We start from the raw sequence: 18,836 nt of genomic DNA, 5'->3' as shown, positions 1-18,836 counted from the left end.
CTGGGTTCTTTTCTGTTTTGGACAAACAGTTGTGTAAAGTTTTAGTCTGTTAAGTTTATATTTGTAAGACTCAGTTTGTGGGTAATATTTTAAGTAAACCCCAAAAAATGTCACTGAAAGTTTGCCCCGCCCCTATTCGATTAATCAGAAAATAATTGGTCAACTAATCGATTATGAAAATAATCGTTAGTTGCAGCCCTAGTTTTGATGCATTTTAGTCCATATTGTGTGTGTTTTCACTACTGAGGAAAACTACATAAGTTTAAAGCTGCTTCTGTAACACAGATCTGGCAACCCTGTTCATAGCAGCTAGACACATACTAAAGAAAGAATCCTCACTAACAGTACAAAATTTCTACTGGAATAATTTCACCCTGCATCACACACAGTGTATTAAGTTTGTGTCTGAGCTGCAGTTTGTGTGATTAGTTACAATGTTGTAGTAAATTTCACAGTAATTTTAGACACATTGCAGTCGCATCAAGTCACGTTTTGTGCTGCAGCTTCTCACATACATACATCTGACCCAAAGACTCTGTGACAGATCATCAGTGTGCAGTGAAAAGAAAGAATCTTCCTCCTCAGGACATTGATGATGAACCTAAAACCTCTGCTTCAGTCTCACTATTAGAGAATGTGTCTTACTGAGGAGCAGGTCATGTGACTCTCAGAGAGATGATCTTACTTCAGTATCTCCAGTTTACAGTGAGGATTCTCCAGTACAGCAGAGAGACACTTCACTCCTGAGTCTCCTAGATTATTCCAAGACAGATCCAGTTCTCGCAGGTGTGAGGGGTTTGATCTCAGAGCAGAAGCCAGAGCAGCACAGCCTTCACCTGAGATATCACAATCCCACAACCTGCAGTGACACAATGACACACTCTTCATCAACACATTTTCATTACTTTAAAGATGATGTGTGAGATTTTATTATTTAGAATGACATGAGGATTTAATATAATCCGTTTATTATATTGAGCGTTTATATATATGGAGCGGCTGTGGCTCAGTTGGTAGAGAGGGTTGTCCACTAATCGTAGGGTTGTTGGCTTGAATCCCGGCCCACATGACTCCACATGCCAAAGTGTCCTTGGGCAGGACACTGAACCCCAAGTTCAGTTAGCTGAACCCCAAGTTCAGATGGCAAGTTAGCGCCTTGCATGGCAACTCTGCTACCATTGGTGTGTGTGTGAATGGATGAATGAGACACAGTGTAAAGCGCTTTGGATAAACTCGCTATACAAGTGCGCCATTTACCATTCTAATTAACAATGTGCCTCTTTTACGAACGGGTTTGTACACAAGAAATTGTTCTTTTACACAATATGAAAAATCCTGTTCATTCGTATTCTGCTCGTGCTCCTGAGTGTGTGTACATTTATACATAAGAAACCTTTATTTATCACATATAACAAATAACAAATAACTCAACACACAGCCATTAATTTCATAATCCGCTGGCAACCAAAGTGAGTACACCCCTAAGTGAAAATGTCCAAATTGGGCCCAGTTAGCCATGTTCCCTCCCTGGTGTCATGTGACTTGTTAGTATTACAAGGTCTCAGATGTGAATGGGGAGCAGGTGTGTTAAATTTGGTGTCATCGCTCTCACACTCCCTCATACTTACTAGTCACTGGAAGTTCAACATGGCACTTCATGGCAAAGAACTCTCTGAGGATCTGAAAAAAAGAATTGTTGCTCTACATAAAGATGGCCTAGGCTATAAGAAGATTGCCATGACCCCGACACTGAGCTGCAGCATGGTGGCCAAGACCATACGGCGGTTTAACAGGACAGGTTCTACTCAGAACAGGCCTCATCGTGGTCGATCAAAGAAGTTGAGTGCACGTGCTCAGCGTCATATCCAGAGGCTGTCTTTGGGAAATAGACGTATGAGTGCTGCCAGCAATGCTGCACAGGTTGGAGGGGTGGGGGGTCAGCCTGTCAGTGCTCAGACCATACGCCACACACTGCATCAAATTGGTCTGCACGGCTGTCGTCCCAGAAGGAAGCCTCTTCTAAAGATGATGCACAAGAAATCCCACAAACAGTTTGCTGAAGACAAGCAGGCTAAGGACATGGATTACTGGAACCATGTCCTGTGGACTGATGAGACCAAGATAAACTTATTTGGTTCAGATGGTGTCAAGCGTGTGTGGCGGCAACCAGGTGAGGAGTACAAAGACAAGTGTGTCTTGCCTACAGTCAAGCATGGTGGTGGGAGTGTCATGGTCTGGGGCTGCATAAGTGTTGCCGACACTGGGGAGCTACAGTTCATTGAGGGAACCATGCCAACATGTACTGTGACATACTGAAGCAGAGCATGATCAGTGTGCAGTATTCCAGCATGATAACGACCCCAAACACACCTCCAAGACAACCACTGCCTTGCTAAAGAAGCTGAGGGTGAAGGTGATGGACTGGCCAAGCATGTCTCCAGACCTAATCCCTATTGAGCATCTGTGGGGCATCCTCAAACGGAAGGTCTCTAACATCCACCAGCTCCGTGATGTCGTCATGGAGGAGTGGAAGAGGACTCCAGTGGTAACCTGTGAAGCTCTGGTGAACTCCATGCCCAAGAGGGTTAAGGCAGTGCTGAAAAATAATGGTGGCCACACAAAATACTGACACTTTGGGCCCAATTTGGACATTTTCACTTAGGGGTGTAATCACTTTGGTGCCAGCGGTTTAGACATTAATGGCTGTGTGTTGAGTTATTTTGAGGGGACAGCAAATTTACACTGTTACACAAGCTGTACACTCACTACTTTACATTCTGATCAGTAACACATAGACTTAACCATTATAATTTTGCCTTAACTTATAATTTGCATGGGTTACTGTAATATTATATCTGGAATATTCTGTTGAGTTTAAATTGCTTATTTAACATGTTTACAGCGTTTAGCAGACCCCTTTATCCAGAGCGCCTTCTAGAAGTGTTTTGGAGTTTCTATCAAAAACACATCCTCATGCTAGTTCACTAGATCAGGGACTAAGAGCACAACTGAGAAAATTTGTGAATATCAGATGTTTTATATTATTGGCATTTATTTAAAAATATTTGAAAAATTGAGCCAATACAAACCCATAAATTAAAACAAATAAAACTAATCATTAAAACGAGTACGAAGAAAATCAGAGTTTCAGAGACTTTTGTAAATCCGGTGGAAAATTCGAGTTGGGTTTGACTCACGCAAACATTTACACACAACTTTGCTAAAAGATCAATAAGTGACCTCCAAAGTCATTAAGATAATACTTTGGGCGTTGATAGGTCTAAAGCAGTGAAAACAACTGGAGAGGTTAGAGAACAACTGTGAAAGATGGTGGAAGGTCATCAGTGGCCTGTGTTCCCCAGAGAGAAAAAAGTAAGTAAGTGTGAGACTGATCAATTTATAGTGAAGTCCATTAGGCTGCTTCTGTAAAGCAGATCTGGCAACCCTTTTCATAGTGACTCATTTTTATTTAAAAACCAATGTTTAATTTACATTTTTTTTTTTTTTTACTGTTTCTGTTCTAAGACATTAACTTCTCATTTTAATTTAAAAATTCTTTATTTTGAGATTATTTGCACCATTTCCCTGCTGCTTTTAAACCCTGCATCACACACAGTGTATTTAGTTTGTGTCTGAGCTGCAGTTTGTGTGATTAGTTACAGTGTTGTAGTAAATTTCACAGTAATTTTAGACACAATGCAGTCGCATCACGTCACATTTTGTGCTGCAGCTTCTCACATACGTACATCTGACCCAAAGACTCTGTGACAGATCATCAGTGTGCAGTGAAAAGAAACAATCTTCCTCCTCAGGACATTGATGATGAACCTAAAACCTCTGCTTCAGTCTCACTATTAGAGAATGTGTCTTACTGAGGAGCAGGTCATGTGACTCTCAGAGAGATGATCTTACCTCAGTATCTCCAGTTTACAGTGAGGATTCTCCAGTACAGCAGAGAGACACTTCATTCCTGAGTCTCCGAGTTTATTCCTAGACAGCTCCAGTTCTCTCAGGTGTGAGGGGTTTGATCTCAGAGCTGAAGTCAGAGCAGCACAGCCTTCATCTGAGATATCACAATTATACAACCTGCAGAGACACAATGACACACTCTTCATCAACACATTTTCATTACATTAAAGATGACGTGTGGGATTTTATTATTCAGAATGACATGAGGATTTAATATCATCTGTTTATTCTAATTAACAATGTGCCTCATTTATAAAACTGGATATGAACGGGTTTGTGTGTAAATCGTTTGTACGAGCGTTTACACAAGAAATTTTCATGAAAATCCTCTTAATTCTTATTCTACTCGTGCTCCTGAGTGTGTGTACATTTATACTTAAGAAGAAACATTTATTTGTCGCATATACATTACAGCACAGTGAAATTCTTTTCTTCACATTTCCCAGCTTGTTAGGAAGATGGGGTCAGAGTGCAGGATCAGCCATGATACAGCGCCCCTGGAGCAGATAGGGTTAAGGGCCTTGCTCAAGGGCCCAACCTTCTGATCAGTAACCCATAGACTTAACCATTATAATTTTGCCTTAACTCATAATTTGCATGGATTACTGCAATTGTATATCTGGAATATTCTGTTGAGATTAAATTGCTTATTTTAAACATGTTTACAGCGTTTATCAGACCCCTTTATCCAGAGTGACTTATAGAAGTGCTTTGGAGTTTCTATCAAAAACACATCCTCATGCTAGTTCACTAGATCAGGGACTAAGAGCACCACTGAGAAAATTTGTGAATATCAGATGTTTTATATTATTGACATTTATTTAAAAATATTTGAAAAAGTGAGCCAATACAAACCCATGAATTAAGACAAATAAAACTAATCATTAAAGCGAGTACGAAGAAAATCAGAGTTTCAGAGACTTTTGTAAATCCGGTGGAAAATTCGAGTTGGGTTTGACTCACGAAAACATTTACACACAACTTTACTAAAAGATCGAAAGATGACCCCCAAAGTCATTAAAATAATACTTTGGGTGTTGATAGGTCTAAAGGAGTGAAAACAACTGGAGAGGTTAGTGAAGAACTGTGAAGGATGGTGGAAGGTCGTCAGTGGCCTGTGTTCCCCAGAGGGAAAAAAGTAAGTAAGTGTGAGACTGATAAATTTATAGTGAAGTCCATTAGGCTGCTTCTGTAAAGCAGATCTGGCAACCCTTTTCATAGTGACTCATTTTTATTTAAAAACCAATGTTTGATTTACATTTTTTTTTTTTTTACTGTTTCTGTTCTAAGACATTAACTTCTCATTTTAATTTAAAAATTCTTTATTTTGAGATTATTTGCACCATTTCCCTGCTGCTTTTAAACCCTGCATCACACACAGTGTATTTAGTTTGTGTCTGAGCTGCAGTTTGTGTGATTAGTTACAACGTTGTAGTAAATTTCACAGTAATTTTAGACACACTGCAGTCGCAACAAGTCACGTTTTGTGCTGCAGCTTCTCGCATACGTACATCTGACCCAAAGACTCTGTGACAGATCATCAGTGTGCAGTGAAAAGAAACAATCTTCCTCCTCAGGACATTGATGATGAACCTAAAACCTCTGCTCCAGTCTCACTATTAGAGAATGTGTCTTACTGAGGAGCAGGTCATGTGACTCTCAGAGAGATGATCTTACTTCAGTATCTCCAGTTTACAGTGAGGATTCTCTAGTACCACAGAGAGACACTTCACTCCTGAGTCTCCTAGTTTATTCCCAGACAGATCCAGTTCTCTCAGGTGTGAGGGGTTTGATCTCAGAGCTGAAGTCAGAGCAGCACAGTCTTCATCTGAGACACCACGACACTCCAACCTGCAGAGACACAATGACACACTCTTCATCAACACATTTTCATTACATTAAAGATGATGTGTGGGATTTTATTATTCAGAATGACATGAGGATTTAATATCATCTGTTTATTCTAATTAACAATGTGCCTCATTTATAAAACTGGATATGAACGGGTTTGTGTGTAAATCTTTTGTTCGAGCGTTTACACAATAAATTTTCATGAAAATCCTCTTAATTCGTATTCTACTCGTGCTCCGGAGTGTATGTACATTTATACATAAGAAGAAACCTTTCTTTGTCACATATACATTACAGCACAGTGAAATTCTTTTCTTCACATTTCCCAGCTTGTTAGGAAGTTTGGGTCAGAGCGCAGGATCAGCCATGATACAGCGCCCCTGGAGCAGATAGGGTTAAGGGCCTTGCTCAAGGGCCCAACCTTCTGATCAGTAACCCATAGACTTAACCATTATAATTTTGCCTTAACTCATAATTTGCATGGATTACTGCAATTGTATATCTGGAATATTCTGTTGAGTTTAAACTGCTTATTTTAAACATGTTTACAGTGTTTAGCAGACCCCTTTATCCAGAGTGACTTATAGAAGTGCTTTGGAGTTTCTATCAAAAACACATCCTCATGCTAGTTCACTAGATCAGGGACTAAGAGCACCACTGAGAAAATTTGTGAAAACCAGATGTTTTATATTGTTGACATTTATTTAAAAATATTTTAAAAGTGAGCCAATACAAACCCATAAATAAAGACAAATAAAACTAATCATTAAAACGAGTACGAAGAAAATCAGAGTTTCAGAGCCTTTTGTAAATCCGGTGGAAAATTCGAGTTGGGTTTGACTCACGCAAACATTTACACACGCAAACATTTACACACAACTTTACTAAAAGATCAAAAATGACCCCCAAAGTCATTAAAATAGTACTTTGGGCGTTGATAGGTCTAAACTCATTTTTATTTAAAAACCAATGTTTGATTTACATTTTTTTTTGTACCGTTTCTGTTCTATGACATTAAGTTCTCATTTGAATTTAAAAATTCTTTATTTTGAGATCATTTGCACCATTTCCCTGCTGCTTTTAAACCCTGCAGCTCACACACAGTGTATTTAGTTTGTGTCTGAGCTGCAGTTTGTGTCATTAGTTACAGTGTTGTAGTAAATTTCACAGTAATTTTAGACACATTGCAGTCGCATCACGTCACGTTTTGTGCTGCAGCTTCTCACATACGTACATCTGACCCAAAGACTCTGTGACAGATCATCAGTGTGCAGTGAAAAGAAACAATCTTCTTCCTCAGGACATTGATGATGAACCTAAAACCTCTGTTTCAGTCTCACTATTAGAGAATGTGTCTTACTGAGGAGCAGGTCATGTGACTCTCAGAGAGATGATCTTACTTCAGTATCTCCAGTTTACAGTGAGGATTCTCCAGTACAGCAGAGAGACACTTCACTCCTGAGTCTCCTAGATTATTCCCAGACAGATACAGTTCTCTCAGGTGTGAGGGGTTTGATCTCAGAGCTGACGCCAGAGCAGTACAGCCTTCATCTGAGACACGACAACACTGCAACCTGCAGAGACACAATGACACACTCTTCATTAACACATTTTCATTTTGGTTTAAAACTTACTGTAAAGATGATGTGTCTTATGTTGGACTGTCTTCCTTCTTTTGCCTAATCACAAGATATTATTAATACTGACCAATAGGGATGCACTGAATGTTCGGCAACCGGAATTATTCGGCTGAAAATTTCAAAAAAAAGCATTTTCGGTGTTCGGCCAAATAAGTGAAAAGGCAGAATAAATTTGACCGAACAATGACGTGTTTGATGACCAAATAGCCTAGCAACCAGAGTGAGATGCGTGAATGTCACGACCTCGATGAGGGGGCGCGTGCATGCACGAGCTACGTGCACGAGCTATGTGCTCTTTGGATGTTTACTGTGGACACGTGAGTTTGTTTTGATCCTGTTCCGGAGCATGTTTCTGTCACTTTGTGAGACATAAGGGGGTAGAGTACGGAAGCAGATAAAGACGTATTTATTTAAGTGCAGGCAGACAAATCCAAATCGTAAACCAAAAAAACTTTTGGCAAAAAAAGGCAAAGGGTCGGGCTATCGGCAAACAGGCATAAACAGGGCAAAGCAGGAAACAAAGTCGCAGTCACAGAAAACAGGGTCACAACAAAAACAAGAAACATGAACTAGTACTATGGACTGGGAGCGGAAAAACCAGCGGGGACTAAATGAACTAATCTATAGTTTAAACTAACTAAATCTATCAAGGAACATAACATTAACAACGTATCTAACTATACTATATCTACTATAATACTCCGCGAGGTGTACAGGGACCTGAACCGTATATAACCGAATAGAACCATTTTTTGCACTCGTCAATGCATTTTTAATGCACTTTTTAGTTGTAGGCTACAGAGTGTTACATTCTTTCAGCAGTCAGTTACAGGCCTAACATCGGCTATTCAAGGGGGGCTCAAAGATGACCACATCAAAATATTTTTATTTAACTAATTTATTTATTTAAAGTTATATTGTGGCCTGTTGATAGCCTATGCCTGCTGGAATTTTAAAAAAAAATGTTCAGTGTTAAATAAATATTTTGAAATTGTAGTTTTTGTAATAGATTTCTTTCTTTGAAAAGCAAGACAAAATAGTAAAAAGCACATTTTGACTATTTAATTTATGCAATGGGGAGAAAAATGGCAAAATAAATGGAAAAAAAACGTGAAAAAACGTGTTCGGTATTCTGACAAGTTTTTCATTATATTCAATTTTGGCCAAGAATTTCCATTTCGGTGCATCCCTACTGAGCAATTATGGTGTAAAACTATTGATAGTTTATGCTAAAAGTAATGAGTCAGGTTTTTTTTTTTATTCTCTGTTTAAATGTATTTTATACACATATCTAAGTGCATTTAATTATTATTATTATTGCACAAGTGATATGTTTAATGACTAATATATTTGTTCTGTATGTTGTACTGATTTAACTGAAAAAACAGAACTGCACACAACTATTAACTGCAGCTTTTAGTGAGGTACTGTGTCTCTCAGAGAGATGATCTTACTTCAGATTTTTTACTTTACACTGAGGATTCTCCAGTAAAGCAGAGAGACGCTTCACTCCTGAGTCTCCTAGATTACTCCCAGTCAGATCCAGTGTATCCACAGTCAGATCCAGTGTATCCACAGTCAGATGCAGTTCTCTCAGATTGGAGGTTTCTGAGCTGAGCACTGAGGCCAGAGCTGACCAACCACGTTCTTGAATTGTACCACACCTGATACTGAAGGAAATAATAGATAATAAACTAACAGTAATGCAAATTATCAAAAAAAGTCCTCAAAACCTTTCACTGCAACTTCTCAGTTTCAAAAGCACAAACATCAGTTAGACAAAAGTCCCACACAGTCAGAGCTGTTCAGATTCGGCTTGGTGGGAGTTTTCAGCTGCGTACATCATCACACACATTGTATAAACATGGAGTATAAGATCCGGGACACCAAATGGGAAAGCAAGAGTCTGATCTTAAATGTTCATAGGAGGAGAAAAGAAAAAGTCTAAAATGTCATGAAGAGTTAGATTCATCTGAACAGCTAAGACATTTGATTTGTTCTCTTAACACTGTAACAGTAGAACAGTTCTATTCAGATTTACTTACATTGATTTTCTGGATGCTGCAATCACAGGCATCACCTTCACAAGAATCTCCTCTCTTATTTTATCTGTAGAGATATATTTACTCTGGTCAAATTCCTCCAGTTCCTCTGCTGATGTCAGTAAGACAAACACCAGAGCAGACCACTGTGAAGAAGAGAGTTCACTTTGTTTTCCAGATTTCAGGTAGCGTTGGATTTCTTCCACTAGAGAATTGTCCCCCAGTTCATTCAGACAGTGGAACAGATTGATGGATTTCTCTGTAGGAAGATCTTCATTAATCTTCATCTTAATGTACTGTGCTGTGTTCCTCTGTTCTGTCTGGGAGCTACTTCCTGTATGTGTTACTAAGGCATGTAAGAGTTTCTGAATGGACTCCAGTGAGAGACCCAGAAGAAAGCGGAGGAAAAGATCCAGATGTCCAGTCTGAATCTTTAAGGCCTGATTTACAGCACTCTTGTGGACAGCTGAGATTGTAATTTCTTCAGTCAACTGGTCAGAGGACTGTTTAAGAACATTTCTCTTTTCCATCATGAATGTCAGGTGCACATACAGAGCTGCGAGATGCTCCTGAATGCTCAGATGAACAAAGCAGTACACTTTACTCTGGTGAAGTCCAAACTCTTCTCTGAAGATCTGTGTACACACACCTGAGTACACGGCTGCTTCTCTCACATCAATGCCACACCCTCTCAGGTCTTCCTCGTAGAAGATCAGGTTGCCTTTCTTCAGCTGCTGAAAAGCCAGTCGTCCCAGTTTGAGAAGCATTTCTTCACCACTCTCCTGCTTCTTTGAGTACTTTTCTCTTATGATGTTTGTCTGAATGATGAGGAAATGTGTGTACATTTGAGTCAGAGTCTTGGGGATCTCTCCATTCTCTGCTTCATCCAACATTCTCTCTAGAACAGTGGTTGAAATCCAGCAGAAGACTGGGATGTGGCACATGATGTAGAGGCTTCTTAATGACTTCAGGTGTGTGATGATGTTATTGGCCAGGCTCTGATCACTGATCCTCTTCCTGAAGTACTCCTCCTTCTGTGGGTCATTGAACCCTCGTACCTCTGTGACTCGATGGACACACTCAGAGGGGATTTGATCAGCTGCTGCTGGTCGGGAGGTGATCCAGATGAGAGCAGAGGGAAGCAGATTCCCTTTGATCAGGTTTATCAGCAGCACAAGCACTGATGCTGATTCAGTTACATCACACACTCTCTCTGTGTTCTGGAAATCCAGAGGAAAACGATACTCATCCAATCCATCAAAAATGAACAGAACCTTTTCCAAACTGAACATTTCTGTTTCTTTTGTCTCCTTAAAACAGACACGAAGGAGATCCATCAGACTCAGTTTCTGGTCCTTCATCAAATTCAGCTCTCTGAAAGGAAGTGGAAAAATGAGGTGGACATCCTGATTTGCTTTCCCTTCAGCCCAGTCCAGAATGAACTTCTGCACAGAAACTGTTTTTCCAATGCCAGAGACTCCCTTTGTCAGCACAGTTCTGATGGGTTCATCTTGATCAGGTAACGCCTTAAAGATGTCATTGCATTTGATTGGTGTTTCCTCTGTTGTTGTTCTTCTGGATACTGCCTCGATCTGTCTCACCTCATGTTCTTTATTGACGTCTCCACTGTCTCCCTCTGTGATGTAGAGCTCTGTGTAGATCTCATTCACTAGTGTTCGGTTTTCCAGGTTTATCATCACTCCATTTAAACACTGAAATTTCTTCATCAGATTTAATTTGAACATTTTCTGGAATTCATTTACAGCAGCAGGTTCTGGGTCGTGTCTGTGACAGGGTGAAGTAAAAAGACATGGTGAGACATAGGGTCTAATTATTAGAGTTTAAGATCACATTTTTTTCGGACTGGTTACCACAGATAACTATTCTTTATGATGTTCTCACTGTGTATTTGCCTTATTCTACGGAATGTTTTCTATAATCTAATCACTCTACAGGAAATAACAGCAGAGATGTTTATAATACCAGCGCGTCAGTGTCACAGTCATGATGTTGGGTTTGATCTTACCCTGTAGCTGTGATGTTCTTTTCTCTTCTGTCTCCTGACTTCTGTAGAACACTGGGAATAAAAACTGTAGCTGTTAAAGACAATAACTTTCACCACTTTAACACTGTAGTCTAAACTTTAGCCCTAATTCTAGTAAAATAATTGTAGTAAGGGCATTAATATTTAGAAAACACAGTGCTAAATACAACATCACCAACATTGCGGACCTGGAGAAAAAATGTACCCATTTTAATTGTAGGTTTTCAAGATTTTGTTTTTCTATTATTTACATCTAGATGTGTTAAATAACTTAGAACATGGCACTTTATCATGCAGGAAATGAAAGCTGAAATTCTGGTCTATTGTCTCATTCATCTTTTATCTCCAACCCAAATGTCTTCAGTGTATAGCAAAAGTGCAAGAATTGGCCTCGCTGTTCCAATACTTGTGGAGGGGACTGTATATGGTCATTATGGTTTTAACAGTACATGAGGACATCATTCAGAATGAACAGATAATGTGTCCTAAATGCAAATACAGATAATTATTATTATAAAAACCTGCTAGAAAGGTTCACAGGTATAAAAATATGTAAATAATCAGTGCCTGTGTTCATATAAAGAGTCTCCATTTTCTATTATATTTTACAGAAATACTCAGACACATCACTCTTCATGGAGACACATCCAAGCAACCATCGTGGTGGTGATGATGGTGATGATGATGATGATGATGATTATTATTATTATTATTATTATTAGTGGCTGTGGCTCAGGTGGTAGCGCCGGTTGTCCACTAATCGTACGGATGGCAGTTCAATTCCTGGCCCATGTGACTCCACATAATATTATTCTACTTCTTCTTCTTCTTATTATTATTATTATTAGTAGTAGCAGTAGTTTTAGTGTCATTACATATTGTTTCCTACAGTTTGTTTTGGTTATATTAGCATTTCTTGCTTTAGCATTTAAGACATTACCTGTAAGACATTTTGAATCATAAAGTTCTGTAGTATCACTAAAGACCAAGAAACTAAAATATAAATCAAAATAGCTGCTAATGATTGTATAGCACAGCTAATAACTGTGACTTTAACTATGAGAACTATGAGATGTTACCTGTGTACAGATGAGGAGTCTCTATCTCTAAAGTTCTTAGGAGAATCCATAGACGCATCACTCTTCATGGAGACACAGCTGCGTTCCGGTGAGTCTGATCTCTTTCTCTGTAGTTTACTGTACAACATTATAGAAAGTTCTTTATATACTTCCTTTACAATTTTTGACTGACTTGTTAATTTGAGTTAATTTGCTCTAATAATGAACAGTAGAATGCACAGTCTTTATTGGTTGTTTTAATTATTTTGTTAGCGGTTACTATTACTTTTATTGTCACATCAAAATACATTCAGCATAATCCGATAAATATCAGAATGCTAATGACCCTGGACTGCATAAAAGAAAGTGTAACACAGCCTTTCTCTCTGCAGTGACTTTAACTATGAGAACTATGAGATGTTACCTGTGTCCAGACGAGGGGTTTCCATTTTTAAAGTACAGAGGAGAATGCATAGACGCATCACTCTTCATGGAGACACAGCTGGGTTCCGGTGAGTCTGATCTCTTTCTCTGGTGTTTACTGTACAACATTATAGAGTGGGCATGAGACAGATTTTCATTGTCTCAATAATCAGGATACAGAATACAGGTGAGAGATTTTTGTATCAGATCTTATATTGTGATATTTCTGTTTAATATTCGTTATGACCTCTACCTCTCCTTACACACTAGGCAGCAGCAGCAGAGGTCGTAGCATACAGAGCAGGAAGTTTACGAGTGGGAACCTAACTGCCTCGAAGCATGCTTACTTAATAGTCCACAGCCTTGTTTCATTTGGCCTGCGTCTGTGTTTTTTTCTTGAAAACAATCTTTGTACATTAATAATGGTGCCATGAAATAGCTTTATGACAGCTTCACTGAAAAAGATCAAGATGTTAATAATAAGGGACAAATTGCACCTTATATAATAAATGATAAATGTAAGGAAAAAATGTATAAACTTTGATCATGGCCCTTCAGGGTCTCACAAAAATGCTGAAGTGGCTCAGGCTGAATTTGAGTTTAACGCCCCTATTGTACTAATACTGCAGTGGTTTGATTTGTGTAAACACCGTCTCGTCAATAACGTCTTCTGAAGCCTGTATAGGGATATGTCTCGTATTGTGACTTTAGTGTATTGTCTCATGCCTCTTTATTGTTCGACTGTATGGTTAATTTTCATAAGGACATCATTTTACTTACAATCAACAGAATCTAGCGGTTTTTTCAAGTGATGACTGCTACGTTTTCCTGCTTAATATAAATATTTGTTCAATTATTATTTTCATATATACTACATATTTCAGATATGAACATTTAATGACTAAAATACTAGGACATGGTAGCTTACTGTTTTTTTGAGGGTGGAGTCACATCATCTGTGTCCAGGTCAGGGGTCTCCATGTTTGAATATTAGTGTATACACAGACAGCTCATGGACACACAGCTGAGTCCTGAAGATGCTGATGGCTTCTGCTGGAATTACTTACCCTCCTAGAAAACACAAAACAAACACACAGGCAAAGTTGGGGGAAAAATCTTTCACATCTCTCAACTAAAGAAAATGTTGCTCCTAAAACAAAATCTTGTGTGTGTGTGTGTGTGTGTGTGCGTGTGTGTGTGTGTGTGTGTGTGTGTGTGTGTGTGTGTGTGTGTGTGTGTGTGTGTGTGTGTGTGTGTGTGTGTGTGTGTGTGTGTGGGGAGGTATGCATGGTCTGCAGATGGGCCTCAACTGCCTGACACCCTGCATAAACCTCGAGGTTAGAGGATGCTGCTCCACAGAGGCTCCATCGATAGGGGAGTGGTTGGCCAAAATGGTGGCCACATAGACCGTGATGTAGAAGGAGTCAACCCTGCTGCGAAAAGTCCTTGTAAAAGTTCCAGGACTGTAGCTATTGTGCAGACTGTAGCTATTGTTCAGTGGGTCTAGCTGACATTCCTCACAACATAAGACAAAAAGTCGCCACTTGAGCGCATACAACTTCCTCGTGGATGGTGCTCTAGTGTTCAACATGGACTCTACAACCTCAATTGCAAGTCCAGAATCTATGAGCTGGTGCCCCGCAGGGGCCAGACCCACAGTTTCCATAGTTCCGGCCAAGGGTGATAAATCAGCCCTCTGGCTTGAGACAGTAGATCCCTGCGGATGTTAATCTCCCAAGGAGTGCCCTCCAGCAGGGATGTTATCTCCAAGAACCATATTCGAGCTGGCTAATAAGGTGCTACTAGCAGCCGACATAGACAGACTTGGCGAACTCTCTCTAGAGCTTGTGGGAGCAGAGCGATCACTGGGAAAATGTACATATGTGACCTTGGCCATGTGTGCACCATGACGTCCAGCCCCAATGGTGTGGGAGGAGTGAGGGCAAACCACAGCGGGCAATACGTTGTCCCCTCGGACGTGAACACATCCACTTCCATGTGGCCAAACCTCTGCCATATGGACTCCGCCATTTGTGGATGGAGCCTCCAATTCCTGAGCATCAGCCCCTGCCTCAACAGGATGTCTGCCCCCACATTCCAGTTGCCTAGAATATACATTGTAGTCACTGACAAACTTTTCCTTCCGCCCAGAGAAGAATTATTTGCAAGAACCACCGCTGTGTTATCTGTCACAACTAACACATGATGCTAGAAACACGGGCCGCAATTCTAGGTGATTTATATGCCACTCCAGATGAGTGCCGCTCCAGAGACAATGAGCTGGACTGCCGTCTAAGACCGTGCCCCAGCCCGTGAGGGAGGTATGTGTCATTACCGTCTTGCGAAAAGGAAATAGTCCTAGAGTGTGACCCAAGGTTAGAAACCCGGGACACCTCCAAATTCTCAGAGCACGTAGGCATCACCGCGTGACACAGATTACTCACAGAGGTATCGTCCTTGGATGAAACCCCCCGAATTTTCAGCCTCCACTGCAGCGGAATCCTGTACAATAGGATCCTGTGCAATAGGCCCAACGGTATGACGTTGGCTGCTACCATACGCCTTAACAGGAGGGGATGCCGAGATCCAGCATTATCTTGCTCAATGTTGATAGGATTGACCTGTTGTATATAAAATATGCATGAAATAAACACGAGGGAGACCTAGTATGAGTAATATGTAATCTTATTGAGAATTCACTGGGCTGGTGGACTGTAAGAACGGATGTTCACCTAAGACACAACACACAGATAAGCAAGGCGCAGGGGGATAACAATACATGTATTTGATTAGTGCGGTAGGCCTCAGAGCGTAGGTGGACGACGTCTGCATGCAGGCAGAAGGTCAACTAAGAGAGACACACACACAAACAGAGGCCTGGTGTGTATGCAGCAAACAGAAATTAATCTGTTTCATATTCTGTTTCATGAAAAACTATTATAGGGTAATGTACATGCAAGCACTATAAAAAAGAAAAAAAAAAGAAATGTAGAGCAAACATAAAATTTACTCATAATGTAGAGATGATGTGTTTGAAAGTGTCCTTTCTCGACGAAAATCCAGTCATGAAGCGACACAGACAAGATCAAGTTATTTTTAAAAAGAGTGGAACAAGACAAAATATATTTTGGAGCCGGAACTGCACCTGCGTGATAAGGGTCGCTCAGCAGTGCCAATTGATGAACGTAATGGTGTTCCGGGACAGCTAACTCTAAACATATTGATGTCTGGGTCATCCCGACCCTAAGAAAACTGTAAAATAGAAGAGCATCAGCTCTGGTTTTTTAGATCATCCTTAGGATGTCTCAACTGTGTGATCTCATGCAACAATAAATTTGGACCCTTGCCTCTCCTCACTCATGGGCCTGGTGTCTTACTTTTGTCCTTCAACTGGTTAACGTATGTATCTGTTTATTAATTGTCTTAGGGTAATAGGCAAATTTTGATATAATAGACCCTATGCATGTTGGGGATAGAAACGCCCTCAACGTAGTAAAATCCTTATAACCTCTAGAAAAGTTGTCCACTGCACTGGAGAAAGCATACTTTTCTTGAGGTTCAACCTGAACCCCAAGCTCTTCATGTGGTTGAGAACAACATCTCAATGTTGAATCGCCAGTTCCCTGGACCATGCTAGAATTAACCAGTAGTCCAGGTAGTTTAGTACACGGATGTCCTGGAGTCACAATGGAACCAGAATAACATCCATGCACTTTGTGAAGGTGTAAGGGGATAAAGCTAGCCTGAAGGAAAGAACCCGATATTGGTACGCATTGCCTCCAAAAGCAAACCCCAGGAACTTCCTGTGAGAGGGCAATATTTCTATGTGGAAAAATGCATCTTTTAGAGTACCTGGTAGGCTGATTTGCATGTCCAAAGTGTCCATAGTGTATGGATGGGTGTGTGAATGTGTATGTGTGTGTGAGATTGTGCCCTGCGATGGATTTGCACCCTGTCCAGGGTGTACCCCGCCTTGTGCCCCATGCTCCCTGGGATAGGCTCCAGGTTCCCCGTGACCCTGAAGGATAAGCAGTATAGAAGATGGATGGATGGATGGATGGATAATAATGTTTCTTAAATCATGTTTTTAGTAAAAAATTATTTTTATTTGGCTTAATGCTTTATAGCATCTCTTTAAACTTGATCGATTTTGCCCATTTTTTAAATGTAAAAGCATAAATATAAAAATGAACCCTCTTGTGTGTTGGTTTTGTTTCTTATTTATTTAAAATGATTGTTGTGTATTTAAAGTGAAGTTGTTTTGGTTGTGTAGGAGCTCGTTTTCCGCTTTCGGTGCTGTTACCGCTAAGTGTCTAAAAGCCGCGCAACTAAAAAGGACGTGCGGATAATAACCGAGAATTCAGGATGAGCTGCTAGTTAACTGCACTGTGAAAACCTTCAACTAACCACTGACTTTATTTCTTCATATTGGAGTCCAAGATCAAAATAAAACTCTACGAACCGCTCCACTGTGGACGTGGCATGTCTGAACCACTGCCCTGCTGCCAGAGAGAAATTAAACCGGAAGTACTGTTTGTACAAAGAGAGAACCAAACCCAAAAGCATGAAAATATAAAGATTCCTCCTATATCATATTTTTTTCACCACCACGTCCCCTCTGTACTGTCCCACTATTTTGATGATGGCTGCGTGGAACTGAAAAGTAAAATAAATGTTAAAGAAAACATTTTGTAGGGACATCACAAGAAAACTAAGTTGTGATCTGGAGATAACAGCTCAGAAAAAAATAAATAATCATGGACTTTTCCGTAGAAGCCAGATCTGAAAACACATTATGTTTGTTCCACACTAATAAATCTAAATTCCCCAAACACTGAATGTTAATCAAAGAGAGAAACTTATATATAAAATGTGTGTTAATAAACAAACAAACAGCAGGGCAGTGGTCCTCCTCCCGAAGTCCAGTCCGGACCTGGTTCTCTTACTCCTGTTTTTACACGAGGACAATAAAATATAAAGTCGTTTATGTTAAAGAAATAACTCACGTTTAGTCAACAGTCCATGTTGTGTGACATAAATGTCACCATTTCTGCCTGGTGCTGAGTTTGTTTGTTTTTTTTGTTTTTTTTGCTTTTCCAACAGCAACAAAACGGACGCTGAGAAACTCTTTCACTTTTTAAGTGATTCACTACCAGTGATGTGGCTCATTTAAAAACCAAGGTACCTCGAACTGTGGAGATAATGCAGTGAAAAAGGGAACGCGACAGAGCCCGTGCTAAAACGAAAATAAATATTTATCCTGTTACGGTCTCAGTGTAAAACAGACACAATAAATGAGCCTGTAAAATATTAAACTAAAACCACGCAGTATGAAAAGCAACAACAGAATTTACTTAAAGAAAAAACATCACATGGATTATAGGGAGGACAGGCAGGATCCACTCATCTCTGATCACCTGCGAGCTGAATGTGAAGAGAGATGGAGATTACATTAGAATCAGAACTACTATTAGAATATACGAGTATGTTATGCTTGGTTTTTTGTTTGTTTGTTATAACCTGTAATAATTGTGGGAGGGCGAAATGCACTACAGCTATTATTGTGAGGCTGTGATCAGACAGTGTCAATGCATTGGGGAAAATAGAGAACATAAATAAATAAATAAATGAATGAATGAATGAATGAATGAATGAATAGAGTCACTTGTCAGATTTTCCTAATAAGCAGCCCCAAATCAACCGAAAACCGCAACTCATGATTTTTTCAAGCAACTACAGAAAAAAAGAAGCCCAAAGTCACGTAATATATGCAGACCAGGCAATTCTGATAACTATAACTCAAACCATC

The 18,836-nt window shown here is 39.8% G+C and overlaps 1 protein-coding gene across 3 annotated transcripts; it reads right to left on the bottom strand.

The window, feature by feature from the left end:
- Positions 1-667: 667 nt before the first annotated feature.
- On the bottom strand, positions 668-18,153 carry LOC128634045 (NACHT, LRR and PYD domains-containing protein 3-like). 3 transcript variants are annotated; one of them, XM_053683897.1, is made up of 11 exons: positions 18,034-18,153; positions 13,956-14,098; positions 13,029-13,145; positions 12,626-12,742; positions 11,529-11,579; positions 9,506-11,287; positions 8,915-9,130; positions 7,221-7,394; positions 5,647-5,820; positions 3,913-4,086; positions 668-859 (listed from the first exon to the last, which is right to left on the bottom strand). In XM_053683897.1, the coding sequence occupies exons 2-11, from the start codon at positions 14,006-14,008 to the stop codon at positions 682-684; spliced, it is 3,036 nt and encodes a 1,011-aa protein (XP_053539872.1). In that variant the 5' UTR covers positions 14,009-14,098; positions 18,034-18,153; the 3' UTR covers positions 668-681. The 3 variants fall into 3 exon arrangements, with proteins under 3 accessions (XP_053539872.1, XP_053539874.1, XP_053539873.1); XM_053683899.1 differs by lacking the exon at positions 5,647-5,820; XM_053683898.1 differs by lacking the exon at positions 13,029-13,145.
- Positions 18,154-18,836: the final 683 nt, after the last annotated feature.

Source organism: Ictalurus punctatus, chromosome 12 (genome assembly GCF_001660625.3).
Source record: "Ictalurus punctatus breed USDA103 chromosome 12, Coco_2.0, whole genome shotgun sequence".
Taxonomy (NCBI): Eukaryota; Metazoa; Chordata; class Actinopteri; order Siluriformes; family Ictaluridae; genus Ictalurus; species Ictalurus punctatus.
This window is presented reverse-complemented; position numbering and strand designations above follow the sequence as displayed.

Bases quoted from the DNA above. Each gene is read 5' to 3' on its own strand.
- LOC128634045 (XM_053683897.1), bottom strand. From the start codon at position 14,008: ATGGAGACCCCTGACCTGGACACAGATGATGTGACTCCACCCTCAAAA. The intron at 13,146-13,955 runs GTAAGCTACCAT...AATGTTGTACAG, and splicing joins ACTCCACCCTCAAAAAAACA to TAAACACCAGAGAAAGAGAT. The intron at 12,743-13,028 runs GTAACATCTCAT...AATGTTGTACAG, and splicing joins AACCCCTCGTCTGGACACAG to TAAACTACAGAGAAAGAGAT.